Genomic DNA, 25,048 nt, shown 5'->3' with positions numbered 1-25,048 from the left:
GCCACTGTTTTCCTTGAGCTGGACTGACCCCCAAGGAGGCTGCAGATCCAGGGCAGGATGGGAGTCATGCGCTCCTACTGGTTCTTGTTTTGCAGACAGCAGCAGCCTGCGCTCCGCCTGTGTCCACGAGAGCACCGTGCACAGCCGAGTCTTTCAGATCTTATACAGGAACGAAGAGGTGCCCATCGGCGATGCCGTGATCTTCCGAGCTCATTTGCTCTTAGATGGTGAAAGGGTAAGTCCCGGAATCTTCCACCAGCCACAAATGGCCGTTCCCTCCTGTGCCTTTTGTATCCAGTGCGAGGAGAATGGGACGTGAAGGAGATGTTGTACATTTGCTCTGAAATCTGACAGATCGGGACTGGTGATTTCAGAGCATTCCTGCACTTCCTGATTTATTCCTTTTTGTACTCATGCTTTCGTTCATATACTTGCTTGTTTCATGTTCCAAGCGGGTCCCATTGACTAACTTGCTGACCGTCTTATTCATTCCTCCTTTGCCCATTTGCTCGTCTTTCTGGGCCTCCGTCAACAGGTCAATCAGCAGGTGTTTGCTGAGCATCTGCTTTGTGCAGGGCTTGGGGCGGGCCCTTGGATGATGGACAAAGCTGAAGAAGGCAGCAGGACCGATCCCTCAAAGGATGGATCCTTCATCAGAAAAGCAGATATACAGACAGGCACTGGTAGCTGAAATGCACTGTGCCAGCTGCATGTGCAAAGAACACGGGGCAGCAAGGTTGGAGATGAGCTCTGTGGGAGGACATCAACGGCTTCACAAAGGAGCTGGCTTTGAGATGCTGGGACTAAGAGTTCATCAGACTAAGAAAGAGGAAGGGCATCCCATACAGGGGGGATGAGTCAAGGCCCAGAGGCATGAGTCAAGGCCCAGAGGCCTTGGAGAAAGTTGATTGAACATTTCCTATTTATGAGATTAACATCTGATAGTAACCTGATATTAATATCAGATGTTTCAAAATTTATGGTTACTGGGGGGAAAGAGGAGGGAGGGACAAATTGGGAGGTTGGGATTGACATATACATACTACTATATATTAAATAGATAACTAATAAGGACCTACTGTATAGCACAGGGAACTCTACTCAGTACTCTGTAATGACCTATATGGGAAAAGAATCTAAAAAAGAGTGGCTATATGTATATGTATAACTGATTCACTTTGCTGTACACCTGAAACTAACACAACATTGTAAATCAACTAGACTCCAAAAAAATTCAAAAAATTAAAAATTAAAAAAATCACTTGTACCTTTAAAAAAAATCAGATGTTCCAAAAGAATATCTGAAGTCTAAACCGTTTTTCTCACTCCCCCAGCCCCACCTTGAATCCCCATTACCGCATTCCAGCTGGTCATTCCCTGCTAGAGTATCTTTAAAGATGTGGAAGTATACTCCTACTTTAGGAGAGCCTAATCAGAGACGTGTCCCCTATGGGCATCCCCTACAGGCATTACAGCATGCATAACGACTCCTACTGGCCATCTAATACTCTTCTCATGTCCTATGGCTTTTTTTTTTTTTTTTTTAAGTTTTGTATTCAGCTGACTTTTAAAAAATATATATTTATTTATTTATTTGGCTGAGCCAGGTCTTAGTTGCGGCATCTGGGATCTTTGTTGCCACGCAGGGGATCTTTAGTTGCAGCATGCAGGATCTTTTAGTTGCAGCGTGCGAGATCTAGTTCCCTGACCAGGGATCGAACCCAGGCCCCCTGCATTGGGAGCACGGAGTCTTAACCACTGGACCGCCAGGGAAGTCCCTCCCATGGCTTTTTGTCCACATCTTTTATGCTTGAGGTAGTGACGAGTTCCCCTGTGTGGCTACACGTGGAAAGCTGTCACTGCTTCTTCATTTATGAATCCATCCATTCATCAAAGATCTGTTGAGCACCTACTGTGGGCTAGAGATAAAAATCATGAACAAGAAAATATCCCTGGTGTCTGAGAGCTTATGTTTTAACATGAGATCAATACATCACCATGCAATCAAATAAATACGTCCTGTATATTCTGTCGCTGAGCCTTCCCACTGCTTCTCGCTCAGCTCTCTCATCCATGAGGTGCACTCACAAAGGTAATAAGAGTAGGAATTTTCACCCCTGTTGGAGGTCCTGTGAAACTACAGCTGGGCCCACAGTGGAAGAGAACTCACGGCAGGCCCACTCTGCGAGACCTGATGCTGCCTCCTGATGGATACTCAGATTTCCAAGAGCTCAGCTTCAACACAACCTTCACACGAGATGGCGAGATGGCGATTACTTCCTGGAAAGGAAGTGACAGACAGGAGAGCTCCCTGAGCAGCCAACACTGAGCTGAGACCACATGCTGAGGAGGGGCCAGGCATCCCGGGAGGAGGGCACAGCTAGGACAAAGGCCCTGAGGGTGGGAACGAGGAGGTGGTGAGGAGTCCTGCAGTGACTAAAACCCCGAGGTACCCAGCCGTCATCATTGGTTGCTTTCCCTAAGTTCTCCCCACACCTTCGTAAATCAACTCTTTTTAATGAACTGAGTGCATCATCTACTTCTTTACTGGACCCTGGTGGACACAGGTAGTTTAGGAAAAGAGACTGGAGCTGGTTTTGAGGGTTAAGGGACGCCCAGTTGGGCTTCATGCACAAGCTCAGCTTCCCCGAATTCTACTAAGAGAAAGTCACTTGATTTCTCATGGGCCGTTGTCCTTTGGCGCGTTGATCTCAAAGACCTTCCTGGGCAGAACGGTTGTGACTGGAGGCTGGGTTTGGACATGACTCAGGTCTCTTGGTCATTATTCCATCTTAATTCCATCAGACTCTTCCTCCTGCCCCCAACAGTTTAAAGCTTTTCAAGGTTAATGTTTCCCAACACTCAAGTTTAGCCTCACGCGAGTTCGCAGCAAGCCATAGTTCAGAGGTTGAACAGGGAGTGTGTTTGCCAGCATGGGCTGTAGTCTTGTACATATTTTGTGCAAGACTTTGTTCTTATGGTACATATTGTTTTCTTCTGCATATAAAATCACTTATCTCTACAAACTAATAATTTATTATTGTGTTGGGGGTAATCCATTTGGCAGCAAACAACGTTACCATTAATCATTACATCCAAATCAGTGACAATTAAAGTTAATTGGATAAGTTCATAAAAGCTGTATCTCTGGAATACATGCATTAGCTCTAGTGAATATCTGTTTATGGCAGCCAAAACACCGTATAGCCAGTTGGCCAGAGTTCACGGTCTTGCATGTACGTAGCCATCAATGTGAGTGGCAGGCATATACAATGCCAACACATCAAGCGTACCGTTTCCTGTGCTATGGGAAGTGCAGACACGGAGAAGATTCAGTCCACACAGTTAGTGCACAAGTAAATGTAAGAGATGACCATGGACAGAACTAATCTCAGCTTAAGGCACTAATGTTTTCATAAAAGTTGCAAAGAATCAGGGAGTGTGGAGTAGGATAGGTATATTATTTATATACACTTTGTGTAACACCCCCCCAGAAGATTTGGGAAGGCTGACAAAATACACAGAGTAGTAAAAGGGAAAAAATAGCAATAGAGTGAGCCAAAGTAGAGGAAAAACACAAAACGGAACTAAAGCCTGAGTTAAATGTAACAGACCAAAATGCACAAGCATAGTTCTGGACCTTTGCAGATGTTGGCCCACACATTCAGAGCTTCCCAGCAGACAAGGCAGAGAAGATACAATTATTAGCAACGAGATGCTTAATGTCCTGAAGAGGAAGAGGGACAGGTTACATAAAATAATCTTTGTGGGCAAGGTTGCATTTTTAAATTGAAGTATAATTGATTTACAATGTTGTGTTAATTTCTGGTGTACAGCAAAGTGATTCAGTTATATATATATTCTTTTTCATACTCCTTACCATTATGATTTATTACAGGAGACTGAATATAGTTCCCTGGACTATACAGTAGGACCTTGTTGTTTATCTATTTTATATATAGTAATTTGCATCTGCTAATCCCAAACTCTCAGTTTATCCCTCCTCCGCCCCCTTTCCCTTTTGGTAACCATAAGTTTGTTTTCTATGTCTGTGACTCTGTTTCTGTTTTGTAAATAAATTCACTTGAGTCATATTTTAGATTCCACATGTAAGTGATATCTTAGGGTATTTGTCTTTCTCTGTCTGACTTACTTCACTTAGTATGATAATCCCTAGGTGCATTCATGTTGCTGCGAATGGCAATATTTCATTCTTTTTTATGGCTGAGTAACATTCCATTGTGTGTGTGTATATATATATATATATATATATATATATATATATATATATATATATATATATATAGCACATCTTTATCCATTCACCTGTCGATGGACATGTAGATTGCTTCCATGTCTTGGCTATTGTGAATAGTGCTGCTGTGAACATTGGGGTGCATGTATCTTTTCAAATAAGAGTTTTCTCTGGATATATGCCAAGGAGTGGGATGGTTGCATTTTTATGGGCTCCAAAAAGAAAAGCATTTCTCAAAGTATGATTCCTAGATGCACTGTGTCCTAGTCCCCTGGCAGTACTTTTTTAAAATGCAGATTCTTAAGCCCAGCCCAGACCTAGCCCAGGCAGTCTGACCGCAGAGCCTGTGTTTGTGACCTGTATGCAGGCCTGGGGGTGGAGTTAGTGGACGAAGGGGTCCTTTAGGTGGTCAGGCCCATAGTAAGTTGGAAATAACTATTATAACTAATATTTGTTGAGAATGGCCTTTGTTCACACACTGTGTTAAGCCCTTTATGTGCATTTTCTTACATAATCGCACAATAGCAGTGATCTAAGGGGTAAGTGTAATCATTTCACCCCCATTTTACAGATGAAAAAACAAACATACCTAGAGAGGTTCATTGGCCCAGGGTCACACAGATACTTAATAAATGGAGAGCCAAGCTTTGTCCCCATGTAGCTTGACTTCCAAAGCTGCTTTCTTATCTCCCCAGCTATGATGCAGCTCAGGAGATAAGTTCATAAAGGAGGAGAAGATACAAGAGTTACTACTGTTATGAGCAGAGTTGAAATCAGCTAGCGTGAGACTGTACAACCCACAACACAGATGAGACCCTGGGAAAAGGCTGAAGAAGTGAGGAACCCTTGACTGAATCTGGGCTTTGGAGCCACTAACTAGTTAAGCCTTGGAAGTGACTTTCCTACAGCAAGTCTCAATTTCTTCATTTATAAGTGAGGCCAGTATGTCTTAATTCACAGTTTTATCCACATTAAATAAGATAGTATATGACAGTGGTAGCTGTCCTATGTAGTATCTGCTACACAGTAGCTCTTCTGTAAATCCTAGCTGCTGTTCTTATTTCCACTACTGTATGAAACTGATGCCCGACGCTAAAAAAGTCATCTACCTGGGAGGTTGAGGTTAGCTGATGTAAGCTATTATATACAGGATGGATAAACAACAAGGTCGTACTGTAGAGCACAGGGAACTCTATTCAATAACTTGTGATAAACCATGATGGAAAAGAATATGAGAAAAGAATGCCTATATATGCATAACTGAATACATTGCTGTACAGCAGAAATTAACACAACACTGTAAATCAACTGTACTCCAATTTAAAAAAATCACCCTTGAAAGGAAGCAATCCTTTTAACGAAAATAAGGTAGGGCACTGGAAGGGCATGCGTGTGTGAGTGTGTGCGTGTGTGTGCGTGCACGTGTGAATGTGTGTGTTTGGAGGAACGGGCAGGTAGCCAACAGCCAATGAAGAAAAATGAGTGGTTAGAGAAACCAGTGACTGCATTCTGGGGCATCTTGCAATTAAAGATTTATTGAGACATCAGTGAAGTCATAGCCAGGCTCCATCTAGCCACAGCTGATCTTGGGCCTGGATTTCTCTCCTTGTTCCAAAGAAATTGCAGCAAGTTTAAAACTGGAGCTTACAGCGAATTTTTGTCAAGTAGGCAAATGCACGCTTGGAGGTGGTTAGGAGGACTTGCTCTGCCAGTCTCATTTCCCAGGAACTGGTGACAAGAGGCTGTGGTGCTTGGGTTGTGTGTATGAAGCGCGGGGTGAGTGATTATGCAAAACAAAGCTAGGAGAGGAAGTTATTCATAGCGCTTGGATTGAGCAAAATGTGAACTTTTAAATGCTTAAAAAACATTTTTTTTAACAAATTTTAAAACCCTGGGGAGCTAAAGATAAATTCCATCCATATGTCTCTGCCTGAGTTATGCTTCAGGAACATGCTTCCAAAGAGGCCTTTGGGTAAGAGATTTCCATCCCTACAGAATGAGGATATTCTTGCAAAGAAACAAAAACCAAGAGGTGGGGATGGAGAAGAGCTATATTTATCCTTTAAGATACATGAATACTTCCCGTGGGCCGGACCCTGTCCCTGGAGCTGGGGATCCAGAACGGATTAAGACCAGTCCTTCCCTTAATGATACCAGATTACAGAGGATGCTGGGTAAGAAAATGGCCCGGAGGGATTTAGCCACAGTCGGATGGATTTTGTCAGTGTCCCCTGAGCCCGATCCAAGTAGAGCTTCTGAATGCCAGCCCAGCACGGCCAGATCCATGGACTGTTTTTTCAGAAGCTGGAAACCTGCAATGGAAATGTGAAAGTGCCTGATTTTTAAATGTTTTCTACTTGTTCAAAACATTGTAAAAAATACTATCAGGAGTAAACAAAAGGTGTCTGCAGCTAATATTCGTCTCATGGGCTTATAACGCGAAAGTTGTAAAGCTGAGACAATTTTATAGGAAGTGTTGAATGCTGAGATAGGAAAACAACAGGGTTTTGTGGGTCACAGAGGAGAAGGGGTCCATCCGGCGTGGGGAGGAGATGACGCCCTGTCACAGGCGTGCAGTACTTATCTGGGTTTCCTGAGTAGGGACATCAGCGAGATCCGGTACTTAGCAAGTGACTCTCCTGGAGGTGGGGATAAGGTGTTAAGTTTGGGAAAAGAAGAGGCGTGGGTTACCATCTTTTAGATGTACCTGAGAAGCTGGCAGGTAGAACAAATAGATTCCCATGCTAATTAATGGAAACTGATTTTTTTTTAAAAGCTAAGAATGGAAACAGTCATGGGTAGGACATGAAATGCTAAAGTGTCTGAAAGCATAAATGGTTAGATGTAATGGATCTCAAGACAAAAGTGAAGGATACGCTTTCGTGTAAAGCTGAGCCGCCTTGGGAAGTGACTTGACTTTTCTGAGCGTCAGCTTCCTCTTCTGTGAACCTGAAGGATAGCGCCAGCCCCTCGAAGGTGCCAGCGGTAACACCACCTCCAACGTTTTCCCGTCTCTAGCCAAGTGGGGTTTCCTCTCTGCAAATTCACTGCTCCAACCTTTCCAAAGCAGGTGCCACAGAACACTTCACTGCTGCTTCAGAGGATTCCAGATCAAATCTGTTTTGGAAATAAGGTGCTCAAAAGTCCTGCAATCTAGAAAACTCACTTAACATTTTTTTCCTGCAAATTGGCTTTTCCCCAAATTTGACATAAATCCCTTCCTTCTACTTTCCATGTAGTACAGGCACCACATTCAACTAGAATTCCACAGAACATGCATGGAAATTCTGCTTTACATATAAATGACATTAATTTTGCTGTGAGCTTCTTCTTCTAAACTTTGGGAAACCGGCCGGCTACATGTTTCATTTGGACCAGGTATGACTCCTGCAGTCCTTAAACTTTGTTTCTCTTCTAGGTGGAAGAGGCACTAAGTGAAGTCGATTTCCAACTCAAGGTGGATTTGCACTTTACAGACAGTGAACAACAGTGAGTGTCCTTGGAATCCTTGAATCATGATAATACAGTTTCCTTTGCCCAACACTTTTCCAGCCCTGAGGTATCCTGATGGCCATGAACCTCAGAACATCCCTTAGAAGCCCGGTTCTTGATCAGCTACAGAAACGAGGGCAAGGAATATCTATGTGGTCATTTAGAGCTGCATGCATTTTAGGCAGGCAGCTCAGAGGCTGCAGGCACAGAGAACTCCTGACTTCCTCCTTCATGAACTGGCACCTTCTTATATCCGAACCCGCCTCCGTACACTTGCAATGCAGTATTAATTAGCTCTTTAGATTAATGACCATATGAGGCTGCAGATCTCAAGGCCCCCTTCTGAATCAAAGGAGATCCGGCCGGGATCCTCATCTTTACACTGAATGTCTGCTATGATGTTTCAACTTTCTGAAAATTGAAAATCCATTGACGTACATTGAAAATCCATCAGCTTCCTGCTTATCAGATTCAATAAGCAGGAAGCAACCCTCCTCCTTCTCACAACTTCTCCCTTTAAGCTGGTTCGGTGGCCTCTTCCTCCTACCCTGGGGTGAACAGTCGTGTCGCAGGCTGTTCTTTCATGTCATAAATAGATAGTCCTTTTTTCAGGTATGAAAAAGTCCAGTCGAATGTATTACCAAAACTCCAGACTCTCATCCAATTTATAACTTCTTTGCATTGACACTGCCCCTTGGCTCCACTGCACCCCTGTTCCAGGTGTTCTCGGGGTAGGAAACTCCCGCTGCAGCAACTGGGTATGGTGAGCAGCTTGGTACAGCTTCCTGTCTTCCCCCTGGGGCGTGTGGGTCTTGCAGGGTCAGGCACAAGGAGGAGGGAGGAGATTGCAGGTGGGGCAGGGAGTCATACGTGATGGGTTCAGTTGCAAGCAGGGCTCTTAACATGGTAGATGCTGAATCACCGCTTTCTCTGCTCTTGGGGTGTCCTTGTGCCTTCCTTGGAGCTATACCCGTTAGGCGGTCTCCCTCTCCCCCAACCTCTGCTGTTCTTTGATATAATGATGCCTCCTGTGGTTGGGTCATTCACTCCTTGCAGGAAGCTCTTTTGGCAGATTCTTCTCCAAGGAATGCACATCTGGCTCTTGGATAATGAACACAAGCACTTTCATCCTCATCTCACACTGGTGGGGACCCCCGCCCCAGTGCTGCTGACTCTTCTTTGGCCAATCCAGCCACCCTCAGCTTCTCTCCTGAGGGCCTTTGCAGGATAAGTCAGGCACCAGGGCCTGTGTTCCCCCAGGGGACACAGAGCAGGCTCAAGTGAAGACTTCCCTCATTAAGCTTAAGGTGAAAATGGAGCCCCTTCTTTTCCATCTGTTCTATTAGCAGAATCTCAGCACAGTCTGACCGCTTTTGGGAAATGAATCCTCACTTCTGAGCTCTACAAACTCTTCAGCAAATGCTTCACCTTCTCCAGTGGAGAATGGGAGACCAGGTGGCCAACGGGCTAGTGCTGGCGGAATGGTCCCCCGACCCCTTCAAATTTCAGACTCACTGTTAGCACTTTGGCTCCCTCCCCAAGGACTGTCCCATCCCCGAGATGTGTCTGATTGTTATGGGAGTTTTCATAACACGGGGCATTGAATCAGAGGGGATCTGAACCACAGATGGACCACTACTAAAGTGTCAGAAACCTGAGTGTGTCTGTGCTTTGAGAATAGACATCTGCTGATGTGTATGCATTGTAGATGGTCACACCTCATCTCTGGGCTGGCAGGAGGATCTGTCCAAGGTCCTGCCACTGTGTCTGGGCTCAACATCACACCTCCCTCACTCTGGGGGTCTTTATCTGGACCCCAAGCCCCTCTGGACACCTGCTTCTCTCATCACTTCTGCTTACCTCTTGGTGGGATGGTGGATACTTGAGAAATCTTATCTTCCTCACACCATCTCCAGGACTTATCGTTCTAGCACCGTATTGAACTCGGAAGCCCCATAAGAGGCTGACCTTCTTGCTAAGCTATAAACTCAGAAATGAAGTCCTTGTCTCTATTGCTCTCTTATTCCCTTTCAACTACTTAGGATTTCTATCATTCACTCATTTTATTAATTTTATTAACACCCCCTGCCCTATCTTCCTATGCCCCTTCATTCAGAGGTATTCATCCATAGCTCCATGGTAGACATTTCCATTTGATCACAGAACCCTGCCATTGATCCCAAACCCAGCCTGGAAGTCATTCCCTACCCAGCTCTCCAGGCAGCCTCAATCATAAGTTATGGTGGACACAATAAATGTGGCCTTCTTACCATCAAAACAGTAGTTAATGGAGAGGCTGTGTACAGGAGATTGGCCCAAACAAAGTGTATGGAGTTCAGCAACAGGCTCTGTGCTCATTGACTATGAGACACTGAGTGCATCCCTGCACTTTTCTAAATCTCAGTAGCCTCATTTATAAAATGGGCATCATTATAGGTTCTGTACTTCATAGGTCTGTTATGAAGATTAAGAGAGGTAACACCTAAGCCAGGCCAAGGGCACGGATCAGTGTCTTCTTCCTCTTCGTGGCTTCCTAGATGCAGGTGGGGCCAGTTTCCATGTGTTACTTCCTCCCTATAGTACAAAGCACTTAACAACAATCAGAGCAGAGTGTTTTCATGGAGTATGCGATTAGCTAACAGGAACAGGAAGCCAGAGGCTGGGGAAGAATTGAAAATGCCGTATTTTTTCATTTTCATAAATTGGGTTTAAGGATGACAAGACATCTGTAGCACATCCTGGGGATAGACTTCAGGCTTTGAAACATGACCCAGGCAGTCAGCTTCTTTGTAACCATTTAGGCTTGAGCAGGATCAAAATAGAGAAGCATGGCATCTAACATCAGGGGCAGAAGGGCTCTATCTCGTCCAGTGGTTCTCAATGTGGGTGGGACAGTTCTGTCCCCCAGGGAAATTGGGCCATATCTGGGGACACTTTTAATTGTTACAAAGGTGGGGGGGGGTGGGTGCTACTGACTTCTAGTGAGTAGAGCCCAGGGATGCTGCCAGACATCCCACAATGCACAGGACTGCACCCCGGCTCCCCAGCAAAGCACCACTCAGTCCCCAAGATCAATGTCACCGAGGGTGAGAAACAGTGCTCTAGTCTGACCTCACATGTGAACCTGCTACTCTGCAAAGACCCATGCCCATGTGCTTGCACAGAGACAGGCGCTCACGTCTCCCCATTATATCCCATTCTGTCCCTGGACAGTTCTGCTTGTCAGGAAATTCCTCTTTACTTCAAGGGACACGTCATCCTTCTGTGCCTTCCTTCAGTTGCCCTCAAGTTCAGTCCTTGGAACCACGCATCAAAATTCTCAGTCTGGGTCGCAGATCAGGTTCACGAGTCATCTCTTTAAGTCATCTCTTCCCCTTCAGTTGAACGCCAGGGCTCTTTCTCTGTGTTTTGCATTTTTTGTTTGTTTGATTTTTTTTTGCTGGTTTTAGTTCCTTTATAAGAACCCAGGCATTTTCCTCTCAGTGCTATCCTGTTTACCTCTATGTTTTTTTTTCTAAATTGAGACCTCCCCCTCCCCCAGAACTGAGTTTTGTTTTTTTTTTAACATCTTTATTGGAGTATAATTGCTTTACAATGGTGTGTTAGTTTCTGCTGTATAACAAAGTGAATCAGCTATACATATGCATATATCCCCATATCCCCTCCCTCTTGCGTCTCCCTCCCTCCCTCCCTATCCCACCCCTCTAGGTGGTCACAAAGCACCGAGCTGATCTCCCTGTGCTATGTGGCTGCTTCCCACTAGCTATCTAGTTTACATTTGGTATTTTATCTCCATTAATTAGCTCTATTCATTTCAGGGCACAAAAGAGCTATCACCTCCCTCATTCTGAATTCTTTACTCCTATTAAAGTGGCTTAAATTCTTGTTAACATTTTTGACATCTTTGCTACCCTGATATGTATTTCACCCCCTGTCGTTCTAGCCCTAAGGATAGTCCTATGATTTGCAGCAGCCTGTGTCTGAATGGATTCAAAGTAATTATGTGCAGTAGTGTAGAACAGACTGTGGAGTCAGACAGACCTGGGCCCAGCTTTTCGGTTTGGCCTTGTGACTTTGAACAGATCAGTTAACTCACGTTGGCTTTACCTCCTCATCGATAAACTGAATAACATCAGTTAATACCTCATATGATTGTCAAGCACATTAAGGGAAAAAACGCCATGTTCAGTTCACAGTAAGGCCACAATAAACAGTTGTCAGAATGATAGTGAGTATGAATGTTAATGACTTCCTGAGCCTCAGGAGAGGACACTCTGTGCCCCCTCCCCATCAGGCTTCTTCCTGGTAAGAGAGGAGGTCATCATTTGTGGGCTGTTTTGGAGTCACACTGGGCTCCGCTGATTTAGTTGGCTCTTTTACCTGGCATTCATTTGCACACAAGCTCTAAGCGACAAGGATTTCCAGAAAGCAAAGCCCATTGGGTGGGGTCTTGGGAGTTTGCTCCCCTCACTGTCTTCTCTCTGTGTCTCTTTTCCTCATCTGTGGAGGAAGAAGAGGCTTCTCATCTGCACATCCTCCGAGCTCTCTGCTCTGCTCACAGAAGATGCTCCATCCAGGTTTCCCAAGGGCTCTGGTTCAGAGACGCCCAGAGAGCCTGAGTGATTGGTGTGCAGAGGAGGAGATGAGCCCTGGATGGCTTTTATTTAGAGAAAGATCTGCCCCATTTTTACAACCAAAGACTCTGTTAGGCTTTGCTTACCAGCCGGCTTATCTCTTAGGAATCAGACACATACCAATTACAAAACGCTAGAGAGAAGGTAACGGAGTCCTTGATGAAATTGATCAGACTCTTTATTATTCTTTGGGGGTCATTCGTTTATTCATTTGGTGACATATCCCTTTTAATAAGGAAATATTTGACCGACTTCTACAATATGCCAGATTCTAAGCTTGGTGTTAGGGATACAAAAATGAAGTAGTGACAGTTCTTGCCCTTAAGAGGTAGGAGTCTAGTAGAAAACACAGAGGTACAAAGGAAGTGCTGTGCTGGGCATCTGTGGGGGAAATACAAGAGCAAGCAGAGAATGGGGGTCCGGGAGGGCTTCCCCGTTGAGCCTGGAAAAGCGTCTGGGCATCTTTCCGTCACTGACAGATGAGCTCCGTGTCGGTAATAGCGGAGCGTGAGCCCCAGCTCTGCTGCACAGCAGCTGTGTGGTGTCCCATGAGTTCTCTTCCCTCTCTGAGCCTCGGTTGCTTCATTTGCCCATCACGGGGAGAACAGTTTCTACCTAGCAGAGTATCTGCAGGAGTTGGATAAGCCAATGCAAGCGCAGTGCTTGTGCATGGGCGAGGTTGCCTCGTGGACCCACCTGGCTGGCAGCAGGGACAACCTGCCACCACTCATGTGAGTCACTCGCTTGCCTTCCAGGCTGCGGGACATGGCCGGGGTCCCCGTGATCAGCAGCCGTGCGCTGGGCCTGCACTTCCACCCCCGGAGAGGCCTGCATCACCAGGTCCCCGTCATGTTCGACTATTTCCACCTGTCGGTGATCTCGGTGACCGTCCACGCTGCCCTGGTGGCCCTGCAACAGCCCCTGATCAGGTACGAGGTTACAAGCCCTGCTGTTACAGGGAGGCGGAGGGGTGCACTGTGGGTTTCGTGTTACACTTGAGTGTCCCGTGTGGCTGAGATGCTGAGAGTTGCCCAGGAGAGATCAGCTCAGGCCAGAGGCTTCCCCCAGGCTGCAGGTTTAGGCTCTGAGCCTCACTGCAGGGCAGGGGAGAGATGGGCAGGGATGTTGGAGCGGGTGCCTCTGGAGTCAGGAGGACACCGGCAGGGAAGCTTGGGGCTGAATGGGTGAGACCTGCTGCCTTCACCTGAACTGGCTTTTTTCTAACCCTGTCTTATTTGAAAAGTCACCTAACGTCCCTGAGACACACAGGCTTCATCCCTAAACCAGGGACACTCACGGGTCCCGTCCATTTAAGGTTTTAGTGACTCTCACACGAGGACAGTGCCAGGCGCACGATTTTCTGCCCCTTCCTCCAGTAACTGTTTGTTCAACGATAGGACCACCTGAGTGGCCCCGTGCTCGCCCTTCAGTGAATTGTCCCAGAGCATCTCCGTGGTCCCACGAAGCACTGAGGTTCTATGAATGACTTAAGCAGAGGGACAGAGCCGACAACAATGAGCACATCATACTGTGCCCGGGTGTCTTCCTCCAAGCACCTGGAACCACCAGATGTGGACATCAACTCACTTCAAACCTCCCACATGCATGGGGGCACGGGTTGCCCACGTGGGCAAAGGGATATCCGGGGATGGAATCTTGCAGCATGGGGTTTCTGGAAGGGAACTTTCCCAAGGTCCCTTTTCAGTGCTGGGGGTTGAAATGCACGTGGGGGGGACTCCAGTCCCCACTCACTGTTGGGTAGGGGTCCCTGTCCCGATCCCCTGCTGGGGTCAAAGGGTAGGAAATGAGATCTTGGCCGGGCGAGGTGACCACGATGTGCTTTTGCCGTTCACTGCGCCCATCTGCTTGCTGAGCTGCATTCTGGGCTCTACTCGCTAACGGGGCTATTTTAGACACTCTGCATAGAAAGGTGAACCTCCTGACAGACACAGTGCTTTACAGGTTTGTCTGCAACCACCTTGCCGGAGAGCAGTGCAGATAGAAATTCACCATGAGAGTTGAGGCTTCTCCAGGGATGGGGGTAAAAATAGAACTGCCTTCTGTTCTCTGGATTTTGCAGGAAGGATTTCTGTGAGTTCGCTCACAGTGGCTGGGAACACTTTAAGGTTATGGGAAATACCTGTCAAGTAGGGCAAGCTCCAGTTTTTCCAGAAAAGCAGTTTCAGCAGCAACTGTTAAATCCAGCCAGGAAGAAGCAGGTGTGAAATGAAAATTTAACCTCAAAAGATCCTTCACCTTCCCTGAAACAGACTGAGGTCTGTTTAACCCTCAATGTTTAACTCTCAAACGGGTACGGTTTGATTTCACTTGAGAGCTTCAGCTACACAAGGCCACACCGAAGACAAATAGCGAGTTATTCTAGTGACTAATTTGCAGTCGGTCCCGTGAATGTGCCAGGAGCATTTCTGCTCATACACATACTCTGCATTTCTTCTGCAATGTTCCTTTTACCCGTTTTCTAGCTAAACTGTAGACTTGCTTCGAATCTCAGTTCTAAACAAATGGGAGAAATGATTTTATTAGAGTTGATTGTATTTGTGGTATTTTCAAAATAGCTATATAAATATAATGGTTATATTAGATTTTATTATTTTTGTGGTATTATTGACAACAACTTCTAGCATTTATTGAATCATTACTCTTTGCCAGACATGGTACTTAAAAGCGTATGTGGCTAAGCTCACGGAATCCTCAAACAACCCCACTGTTAAGGTGCTGGTATCAATTCTTCTGACTTATGAGGAAACAGAGGCGCACTGGGAAGTTTAAAACTTTCCCCACGGAGCTGACAGATGCTGCTGCTGGGATTTCAACCCTGGCAGCCCAGCTCTACCGGCTGCCTCGTAACCACTGGGCGATACATACTCTGCTTAAGTATCATCTCTAGCTGTTCATCCCTTTCACCCAGCTTGGTTTGTAAACTTCCCTTCTGTTCTCACTGGCCTGAGTTTACCCGCATTGTATATATTACATGTGACTCCCTCTCTAGACCCAAATGTCTTTACACTGAGGACCATGCCTTAAGCATCTTGCCACCCAAGTACCTCACACGCTGCCTGGCATATAGCATTAGCCCGATAAGTATTTGAATAAATGAGTTAAACCAAAATATAACGTTAGCTTTATTTCCCCATCAATCTTTTACTCTGGAAGGTGTAAATTCAATCCTTCCACAAATATTTCTTGAGCACGTAGGATGGAGATAATGCCATCTGAGGCTTTGTATTATCAAGACCCTCTTGGCCATTGGAGACTTTGACTCTTCCTGGGGGAATTAGACATGCCTATCAAAAAATGTTCACAATATGACATGACAATTAACCACTGGGGTGTTTAATACAAGGGATCTGAAAGAGAGGGAAAAGGAGTTTAAGTAGACTTTACCGATAGATCAATTGGTGAAAATCAAAAAGGTTAAGGGAGAGAGAAATGATCATAAACCCAAATCAGATGAATTCAACTCATACAGACTTTTCTAATCTCCTCTGATCCTAAAATTGACGACCGCAGACACACTCTGCCAGTTGATCTTGTGGTGACTTGCAGAGCTGGGCAGGGTCTGTGTTTTTGTCTGGGAACAGGTACAGTATTTCTAACTAGCATCGATGCTGTGAGAGTCTTTGACATCTGCGATCCTATAAGACTCCCGTGTGGGTCGTGGAGGTGGATATTGTTTTACGCTCTTCCACAGAAGAACAGAGGTTCAGGGAGGGGCCGGGGGTTGAAGGATCTCACTCGGGTTATGCCAATGAAAGGGGTGGGGGAGGACTCAGACCGGGTCGGGTGGAGGCTCCCCTTGGCCTCTGGCCAGAAGCCCAACCCACCTGCCCGGGTGGTTAAGTAACTTCTGCCTCAGTGAGTCTCAGCAGGCAGGTTGTGGGCATTTAGGGGGAAATTTCTTTGTACACATAGTGGAATGTGTGTCATCCTTGGCCCCCAGGCTCACATGCCAGTTGCACCCACTTGTCATGACAGCATCAAAAAGTCCCACCCAAGCATCCCTCGAGGGTGAGCTACTTCTTCGAGATGGCTTATCTCATAGGCTCCCCAATAACAGCATCAAGGGGCTGGGTTAATGGCCCCATCACTTTCTTCACATCCTTTTAGAAAAGATTATATAAATTTGCAATTCTTTCTATTCCCTTCTTTTCAGCTTTACTCGTCCAGGAAGAGGCTCCTGGCTTGGGAAAGGCGGCCCAGACACGGGACCAGAACAGTCCAGCCTTTCCCTGGAAAACCTGGTCTTTGGAGCTGGATACTGCAAGCCGACTTCCTCAGAGGTAATGTCTGCCTGGGGGCAGAGGCCCCAAGCCCTGCAAACTTCACTTTGCAGGCTGCGTCTGTTCTACGAGATTTCGGCTCCTTTCCAATGTCCCAGGTAGAGATTCTTTGCTCCCTGCATCCCTTCCTCTCGTCGATCCATCCATCCCTTCTTTGGATGGCTGCTGCATTCATCAGACATATTCCCAGTGCCAGGCCCCAGGGTTGATGTGGGGAGCAGCGTCTGCACGTGGCACCTCTTGCATATGGTACCTCGAAGGATATGGTTCCGTGGGGGTCATGGGATGTGCTGTGAGGGGCTTCCCCCGGACCGCGTGGAACCTCAAAAGCCCATTCGCATTGAGCTCATTTCAAAACCTGGCTCGATCCTTCATTTGCTTACTTCTCTGAGCCTCAGTTTTCCCACCTGTAGAGTGGGGTTGCTAATAGTTAATAACCTCACAGGGTAATATGTGTATTCGTTCCTGTAATGGATAAAAAGTGCTTAGACCAGTACTTGGTACTCAGTAGGTGCTCAATAAATATGCATACCCTGTCCTTCCCTTTGGTCCTTCTTCCTAAGAAACACCTGTTGTTACACTTCTGTGATGCACAGGGCTTTAGGCATCTACAGCATTACTCTATATTTCTCTTGAGCCAATACACGATTGTTATTATTAGGGACCTGCTCAGAAATAACCAGATTGTATTTTCTGGGCTCACCAGAGAAGTAGAATCAATAAGAGATGATAGATAAATAGATAGGAGACATTTATGTATCTCCCGTCTATATTATAAGAAATTGTCTCATGCTATCATGGAGAATGAAAGGTCCCACGATGTGACATCTGCACCCTAGAGACTTGGGAGAGACAATGGTGTAAACTCCTATCTGAGTCTGAGTTTTTTTGTTTTTTTGTTTGTTTTGTTTTTAAACATTTATTTATTAATTTTGGCTGCATCGGGTCTTAGTTGCGGCATGCGGGATCCTCGTTGCGGCACACAGGCTCTCTAGTTGGGGCCCGTGGGCTTAGTTGCCCTGTGGCATGTGGGATCTTAGTTCCCCGACCAGAGAGCGAACCTGCGTCCCCTGCATTGGAAGGCGGATTCTGAACCACTGGACCACCAGGGAAGTCCCTGAGTCTGAGTTTTAAGGCAGGAGAAAACCTATGTCCCAGTGCAAAGACAGGAAGAGAGAGAAACCCTCTCTCACTCAGCGTTTTTGTTCTACTCAGACCTTCGATGGATTGCATGTTGCCCACCCACATTGGGGAGGGCAATCTGCTTTACTCATTCTACTCTTTCAAAGGTTAATCTCATCCAGAAACAGCCTCACAGACACACCCAGAATGATGTTTAACCAAACATCTGGGCACCCTGTGTCCTAGTCAGGTTGACACACACAGTTAACCATCATACAACCCGTGTCGTAAGTGGGAAAATTTGTCCACTCCGCCAGCCCCCAAAAGAGATGCTCCGTCTCCCCGTGCAGCCAAGCCTTGTCCTCAGACGTTCCAGCACATCAGGTCCTACACGCAGCTGGCTCTCCTGTGACATCACCTTTCCCAGCTCTGAGCCCAACCAGGAGGTCTGGCCGCAAAAGCTGCCCCGTCAAGTCTCCATCTGGTCCTGGCGGCTGTGTCACATGTTCTCAGGAGAGGAGCTTAGAAGAAAACTGCCAAGACCCTCCTGAGGGACAGGGGACCTGAACCCAGGACTGGGCTCCCTGCCCAGGAGGGCACAGAGTTTAGAGCCAAAGAGAACTGCTGTGCAGGTGGACTCCTGTAGATGCAGACCTCGGGCAGCCCCCGAGCCTTAGGAACCAGTGTCCTGAGCATTGGCGAAGGGCCTGGGGACGGTAGCAAGGGAGAGGAAGGCAGAGACCCAGCCAGCAGGGGTGGGCATTTCCTTATTACCTTGTGCGCATGGACGGCTTCAGGGCTCCAGGATGGGATGGGGAGGGATGGAAGCCAGGGACTTCCTGCTCCCTCTGTATCCCCAAGGCCAAGCGCAGACCCTTCATCATCAGGGGCCTGATATGTGCCTCCCCTGGGTCACCCCCGACCCCTGCCGCAGGTCAGTCCCTGCTCCAGACCCGCCGGAGCTTGACTGAAGGCTTTGTTGTGACCATATCACAGCCCAGCTTCTCCGTCTGTCCAGTCCTGCTTCTCATTCCTCTGGCTCCAAGAGCCTCCCCAGTAGATCCACATGAACATCTCCAGTTCAGACTCTATTTTCCAGGGAACATGGTTTGGAACATCAGGGGTCATAGATCAGTTCAAAGCATCTTTTGACACTTACATCCCAAGACAAGGGCCTTTGCTGGGGCCACAGGAGCTTATGGGGATGATGGTGATCTGGTGTCTGCCCTGAAGGAACTCTCTGTTGTTCCTTCCTGTCTGCACAGCCTCTCATGCCTCATTCCGTTGCCACCACCTCCATGAAGCACTCTCTGATTTCCTAGCAAGAAATTCCCTCTCCCAAATGTTTTCACCACAGTCAACTCTAGGCATCTCTGTCTTTCCTCCACTGGGCTCTGAGTGGCTGGGGACAGAGGCCATTGCCTTTAGCTCCACACCTTCAGGGCCCAGCACCATGCCTGGCACACACAATTGGTGCTCAGGAAATATGTGTTGGACGAACGATTGATCCAAGTGCATGATCGTGTCTGTATAGAACTCTGAGCAGTGAGAGGGCTGAGCCACAAGGTGTTCCTTGCCTTATATGGCAGCAGACAGAGAGCAGCGGGAGAGCAGGAGAGTGAGACATCTCCGTGGACATATGGGCGCCAAGCGGGGCTGCCCTTGGCAGAAACCCTGGACCTGGCACGGGCTGGGGTAGGGAACACTGTAGACCATTTCAGCATATCTACTTCGGTGACATCTGAAGAGGCCAAGCGTCACCGCAGTGATATGGCAGAGAGAAGATTCTGGTTTCGAATACCTGCTCTGCTCAGTACTTTGTGACGTGGGCGACTCTATTCACCCTGTAAAAACGCAGGCTCCTCAACTCTGAAATGGGATAATACCTATATCTTAGAAGGGATTTTAGGCCTTAGTACGTGTAAAAACAGTATAGAAATAGACCCATAACGGGCACACAATACAGTAGACTTTTTTTCCCCGTTCTTTTCTTGGCTATTTTTGGGGATGTGTGTCAAAGAAGATATCCCTGACTTTTGCAAGAGTCACATAAAATAGCTTATTTGTGAGTGCTCAGCGGTGAACTTGCTTGCAGCTCAGTGGGGTATTTTCAGGACCTGATTCTTTCCCTGTGCATTTTCCATTTGGGTCCCATCCGGTCATGCAGGCTCACAGCCTCGTGCCCATCCTGTGCCTTCCCACCTGGCAAGGGCTGCCAAGCAAAGAATAAAATCCACTCCCCCGCCTCCCTTGGGGGCTGTGCCTCCCAAATCCCCTAGAAGCCCAGCGCAGTAGCAAATAACATCGAAGTCCGCGCAGATTGCAGCATCAGCTGGAGCGATTAGAGAACAGGTGTTCCCTTCAAAATAAGCCTTTGTGTGCAGAGACATGTGCAGAAACTAGAGATTCACAGCAAAATGAGCCCATTGGCATGGAAAATCATGGGGAGGTGAGGGTTGCTGTGACGTGTCACACCCCTTTTCCCATAAGCCCAGTTCCCTCTGGTCCTGCAGCCCTGCTCTTTCCTGCAGCATCTTAGGCAGCGAGAGCTTCACATTCAGGGTTGGAGCCAGAGCTTACGTCCCCTTCCCCCGAAAGCCAGCAGCTTTGCCCCAGGGGAATTATTTTCCCTCTCCCACTCATGGCTTATCTGTCAAAGAGGATACTAATGCCTGCCTCACAGGATTGCTGAGAAGATTAAATGAAATAAGCATATAAAAGCCTGGAGCGGAGAGCTTGGAACAATAAAATCCTCTGCTGGTCTTATTTTTCTTTGAATTTATCCACGTAATGAAATCAAACGTTACTACAAGAACCTCAGCGTTGTCTTGTGGATAGGACATGGAACAAAGGCTCTTAGCTGTTTCCTGTTCTTGGCTCTACCCTGCTGTGTGACCCTGAGCCAGATACTTGACCTCTCTGGGCCCCAGTTTCTCAATGTCTAGAAAGAGAATTGGATGAGATCGTGCTGGAGGCCTCCTTCAGTCTTTGCTATGCTGTTTTAACTGTGATATCCCTGACACTGCCTGGTACAATTGGGGACACGACGTATGCTTGATGTATTCATTCAGATTCTACAGAGAAACAGAATCAGTAGGATAATAGGATCTCGCCTGTGCATATATTCATATATATAAAGAGAGAGAGGGAGAGAAACAGAGAGACAGACAGATTTATTGTAAGGAATTGTCTCATGCAAATGTGGAGGCCAGCAAGTCCAAAATCTGCAGGTCAGGCCAGCTGGCTGGAGACCCAGGGAAGAGTTACAGTTTAAGTCCAAAGGCCTTCTGCTGACCAAATGACCAACTTCCTTCTTTAGGGTGGGGAGGGCGGGTCTTGCGTGCGTCAGTTGTTTTCTTTTAATGTCTTTAACTGATTGGACGAGGGCCCCCCATATTGTGGAGGGTAATCTGCTTTACTCAGAGTCTAATGATTTAAAGGTTAATCTCCTCTGAAACATACCTTCACAGAGACATCTAGAATAATGCTTGACCGCCTGTCTGGGTGCCATAGATGGGCCTAACTGACATGAGAAATTAACCATCACATTTAATCAATGCTCAGAGTCTGACAGACTCTTCTTGAAGATCAGGAATTCAGTGACTCAAAATTAGGAAAATCCCTTTCTCGGTGCAGGGAAGCTGCACACCCCCTTCCTTCTCACTGAAATAAGTGGGGTTGTTCCACTGCCCGGGGGAGGAATGGCCACGTGGTGGAGAGATGCAGACTTTAGAACTCTCCTCATTCTCAGAGCTCTGCTTCTTCAGGCAGGGGCATCAGTGTGTCTGTCTATTTATCTGTCTGTCAGTCCTTTACTTAGCCCCTACTCTGTGCTAGCATCTCTGTGCTGCAGGGGCTAAAACAAATAAAACTCAGTCCTTACCCTCAGTGGGTCATGAGATCCAGTGTGTGAGGCAAAGGAGAACTGAAAAGTTTTGTATTCCACGATCGTGTGAAAAGTGTGATGCTGATCGTTTGAAATCACATTTTTGAACACCTGCTCTGCACCGAGGTACTCTGTTAAACCACTGATGCACGTGGACTCTGTCAATTTCCACAAAAAAGTCTCCTATTTTCATTGACAGCTGAAGAAACTGAGACAGAGAGAGGTTAAGTCACATCTGTAAAGTCACACAGCTGGGCAGGGACCAAGCTGGCGTTTTAACTCAGTCAGCCCGATGCCAGCCCGCCACCCGTCATCAGCCACTAGGTTAATGGTTAACCAGAGAAGGGGCTTTGGTTTGTCTGCTCTGCGAGGGCAGGTGCATTTCTACTTTGTTCCCCTGGGTGTGCTTGGCTCAGTGCGCATGCTCAGGAAGCCTTTGTTCAATGAACGAGTGTCTGAGATCGTGGAATCTGAGAACATCAGAATGCAAGAGAACGAAAGCCCTTGTATGCAGATGGTTAGGCATTTAACTTTCCAACAGATCTGTTTCCCGCCGGTGCTCTCAGCCTCCCCAGTCCTGTGCTCACCTGTGGAGATCACAGAAACTGTGCTGCCAGAGCAGATGACTGTGCCTGAGATGAGTACCTTGGCCACCAAAGTGAAATCCCTCCATCCTCTGCTTCCCTTAGAAGGTGGTTCCCCAGACAGAGGAACGTGTGTCATTGAGAGGAAATGCCAGCTCCCTTTTAAGTCAGATTGCTGAGAACTGAAGAACAGCATCTTCCTTGAAGGGAATAATGCTCACACAGCACAGGCACACACAGGGCTTGCTTTGCAAGTCCTTCTGTGCTGAGCCTTGTTGCATGATGGCCCTGTCCTCACTGATGGGAGGCGTGGGTCTGGTGAGCATGGAGGTGGGAGGGAAAGTGAGGCACGGACCTGACTTCCAAGCAGGAATCTCCCCTCTCCCAGGCATGCGTGTCCTCTTTTTCCTTCCGCTCCATTTTTATTGGGTTCTTCGCTCTTTACCCTTTGCTTTAAATATACGCTTGTTATTGTCAACATCTTCCTTTCCTGAGGACCTGGAGTCATGAGAGTAAGACACAGACATTCATTATTACTGTTAACACATCATTAGGTTGACTCTGGATGGTGACATCGCCGTAAGTAGAGACACTGCCATTGGTTTGGTTGCTAATCAGATAATTATCAAGCACCTACTATGTCTCAGGCTCTATACGAGGAATTTGTGACCTAGCACTAAGGAAACTGGCTGCCTGACCTGCCTGGTGGGATGTTATCATTTCTGTTGCCCTTGGTGCCCATCTGAGTTGCTGGCACATCGTAGGTGCTCAGTTAATGTTGGAGGGACAGATGAGGTGAGATGAGATCTCATCAGATTCTTGATTTTATGTAAGATGTGACCACAGCTGACTTAGCCATCAGACACAGTAGGCTCAGTGCTGAGGGCCCTCAGTACTTTCAGGGGCCAACAGAAATGTTGTAATTTCATTTAAAATCAGAACCCAAAGATGGATGTAATCCAATATGGATTATATTAATCTTCATATCAGTGCAATCTTACAAACATGATTTTAAATCTATTTTTTACTGGATGAAAGTGCCTGGGGCCCACAGAAGTCATAATTTGGCCCCGAGAACCATGCTTGTTCCTTGGTTTTTGTTTCCTGATGATGGGCATAAGAAAGCAGAGTCTGGTGAACTCAGATAACTTCCCCCAAATGGACAAGTGCAAACCTAGAATTCAGCTCTCTGGCCCTGTGCTTTGTCAAAACTCATTTCACCAGTGTGATACCTACACATGGAGCGGCTACACAGATACTTGTATGTGAATGAAATCAGAGAGGTTTCAGAGGGTGCGGAGAACAGCTGTCTGAAATGTGTGAATGCCGTGCTCCAAGGTTAACTACCTGGGGAAGGATCAGAAGCTACCAGGAAAACAGTAGTTATTTAAAGGAAAGCATGTGTTACAGTTTTTACAAAAACTGTATTTAGTGCCTTCTACTATTTTGAGAAGTAAGATGGCAAACACTGCTGTGTTCTCCCACTCCATTAAAATTAAATAGTTCTCAATTTCTCATTTAAGTGATTTTCTCATTTACTAAAATCCTGTGGAATAAATAGCAGGTTGCTAAATGGTGCACAGGCTATGATGGGCTTTCTGTATGTGGTAGATTGCGTCAGTCTGCATAGGGATCCAACATGATTGCACAGGTCATTTCTAAAAGAGGATATAAATCAGTGGAAATGGGCTTTTCATGCAAAAGTCTATAGTATTGCTTACTTATGCACCACCCTTTTCATTAGTGAAAAATTGCCTTTATTCCACATTGCCTGCTTTCAGATGTCTTGTCCCTCTCCAGAGAGTCTAGGCAGGATGGGGGATGTCAGGTAGCAAAGATGAGGTAGGTGCATCCCTTCCCAGACTGCCTTGCGTTTCCCCACTGCATCTTCAGGTTCCAGTGCAGCAGACGCTCAGTAAACACATACCAAGTGAATACAAGATGCAGACACAGCAGGGCATACAGGCAAGATCACCAGATTTGGAGGAGGAAGACCTGGTAGGGCTAAGACCAGGTTCCTCTATGGATGAACTATGAGAGCTTGGACAAGTCATTTCACCACTCCGAGCCTGTTTCTTCTCGTTGTCTTAATGGAGAGGAAGAAACCCGCTCTCTTTGTCAATTTTGCCTGGGCTTCAAGGTGGGAAAGGTGGTTCCCCCTTTGAGCATCCCTCTCTCCCGACCGTCTCCTCTGCCCTCCTGTTCCCCACCCCAGGGATGGTGTGATGGTGACACCACAAATCACAGTTACCTTCTAGCATAATTATATCAGCTAAATATATTGAACACTTCCTCGTGTGAGGCTCTGCGCTGGATGTTTTCATTATGGTCCCTCTCAGCTCCCTGCACAGATTCACATGACACAGTTGAGGAAACTAAAGCTCTAAGAACTTCAGCGAATTGCTCAGCGTCAGATAGCCGGTCCCTGGCAGGGCTGGGGCATGAGCCCAGGGATGCTGAGTCTGACCCCTGCTTTCTGTCCACTTGGAATCATCTCTCACCTGCTCGCCTCCTTTAATCCTCCTGTAAGCGTTGGGGCCGTGTCTGCCACACTCGGCACCAAGCATTTAACCCAGGTATCTCTTGAATCAATAATTATATTAAAGTGTGCTCCTTTTTTGCAAATAATAATAATTTTTTTTTAAGGAGCCTGTGTCTAAGCCATTCCTTTTGCACCTTTTCAGACAATGCTTTTAGTTCATGCTCAAGCGGGAGGGTGCGTGAAGTCATCATGAACAAACTAGCCCCATCCCTCGTTTCCTGGAATTGACAAT

General features: G+C 46.7%; 1 protein-coding gene across 1 annotated transcript; it reads left to right on the top strand.

The window, feature by feature from the left end:
* On the top strand, positions 1-21,077 carry LOC309646980 (protein FAM135B-like). Its single transcript, XM_082433883.1, has 4 exons — positions 1-235; positions 7,674-7,744; positions 13,137-13,310; positions 16,556-21,077. Exons 3-4 carry the CDS (start codon positions 13,147-13,149, stop codon positions 16,782-16,784), a joined length of 393 nt encoding a protein of 130 aa, XP_082290009.1. The 5' UTR covers positions 1-235; positions 7,674-7,744; positions 13,137-13,146; the 3' UTR covers positions 16,785-21,077.
* Positions 21,078-25,048: the final 3,971 nt, after the last annotated feature.

This window comes from Balaenoptera physalus, assembly GCF_965194825.1.
Source record: "Balaenoptera physalus genome assembly, chromosome: 17".
Taxonomy (NCBI): domain Eukaryota; kingdom Metazoa; phylum Chordata; class Mammalia; order Artiodactyla; family Balaenopteridae; genus Balaenoptera; species Balaenoptera physalus.
This window is presented reverse-complemented; position numbering and strand designations above follow the sequence as displayed.

Bases quoted from the DNA above. Each gene is read 5' to 3' on its own strand.
- LOC309646980 (XM_082433883.1), top strand. From the start codon at position 13,147: ATGGCCGGGGTCCCCGTGATCAGCAGCCGTGCGCTGGGCCTGCACTTC. The intron at 13,311-16,555 runs GTACGAGGTTAC...CCTTCTTTTCAG, and splicing joins CTGCAACAGCCCCTGATCAG to CTTTACTCGTCCAGGAAGAG.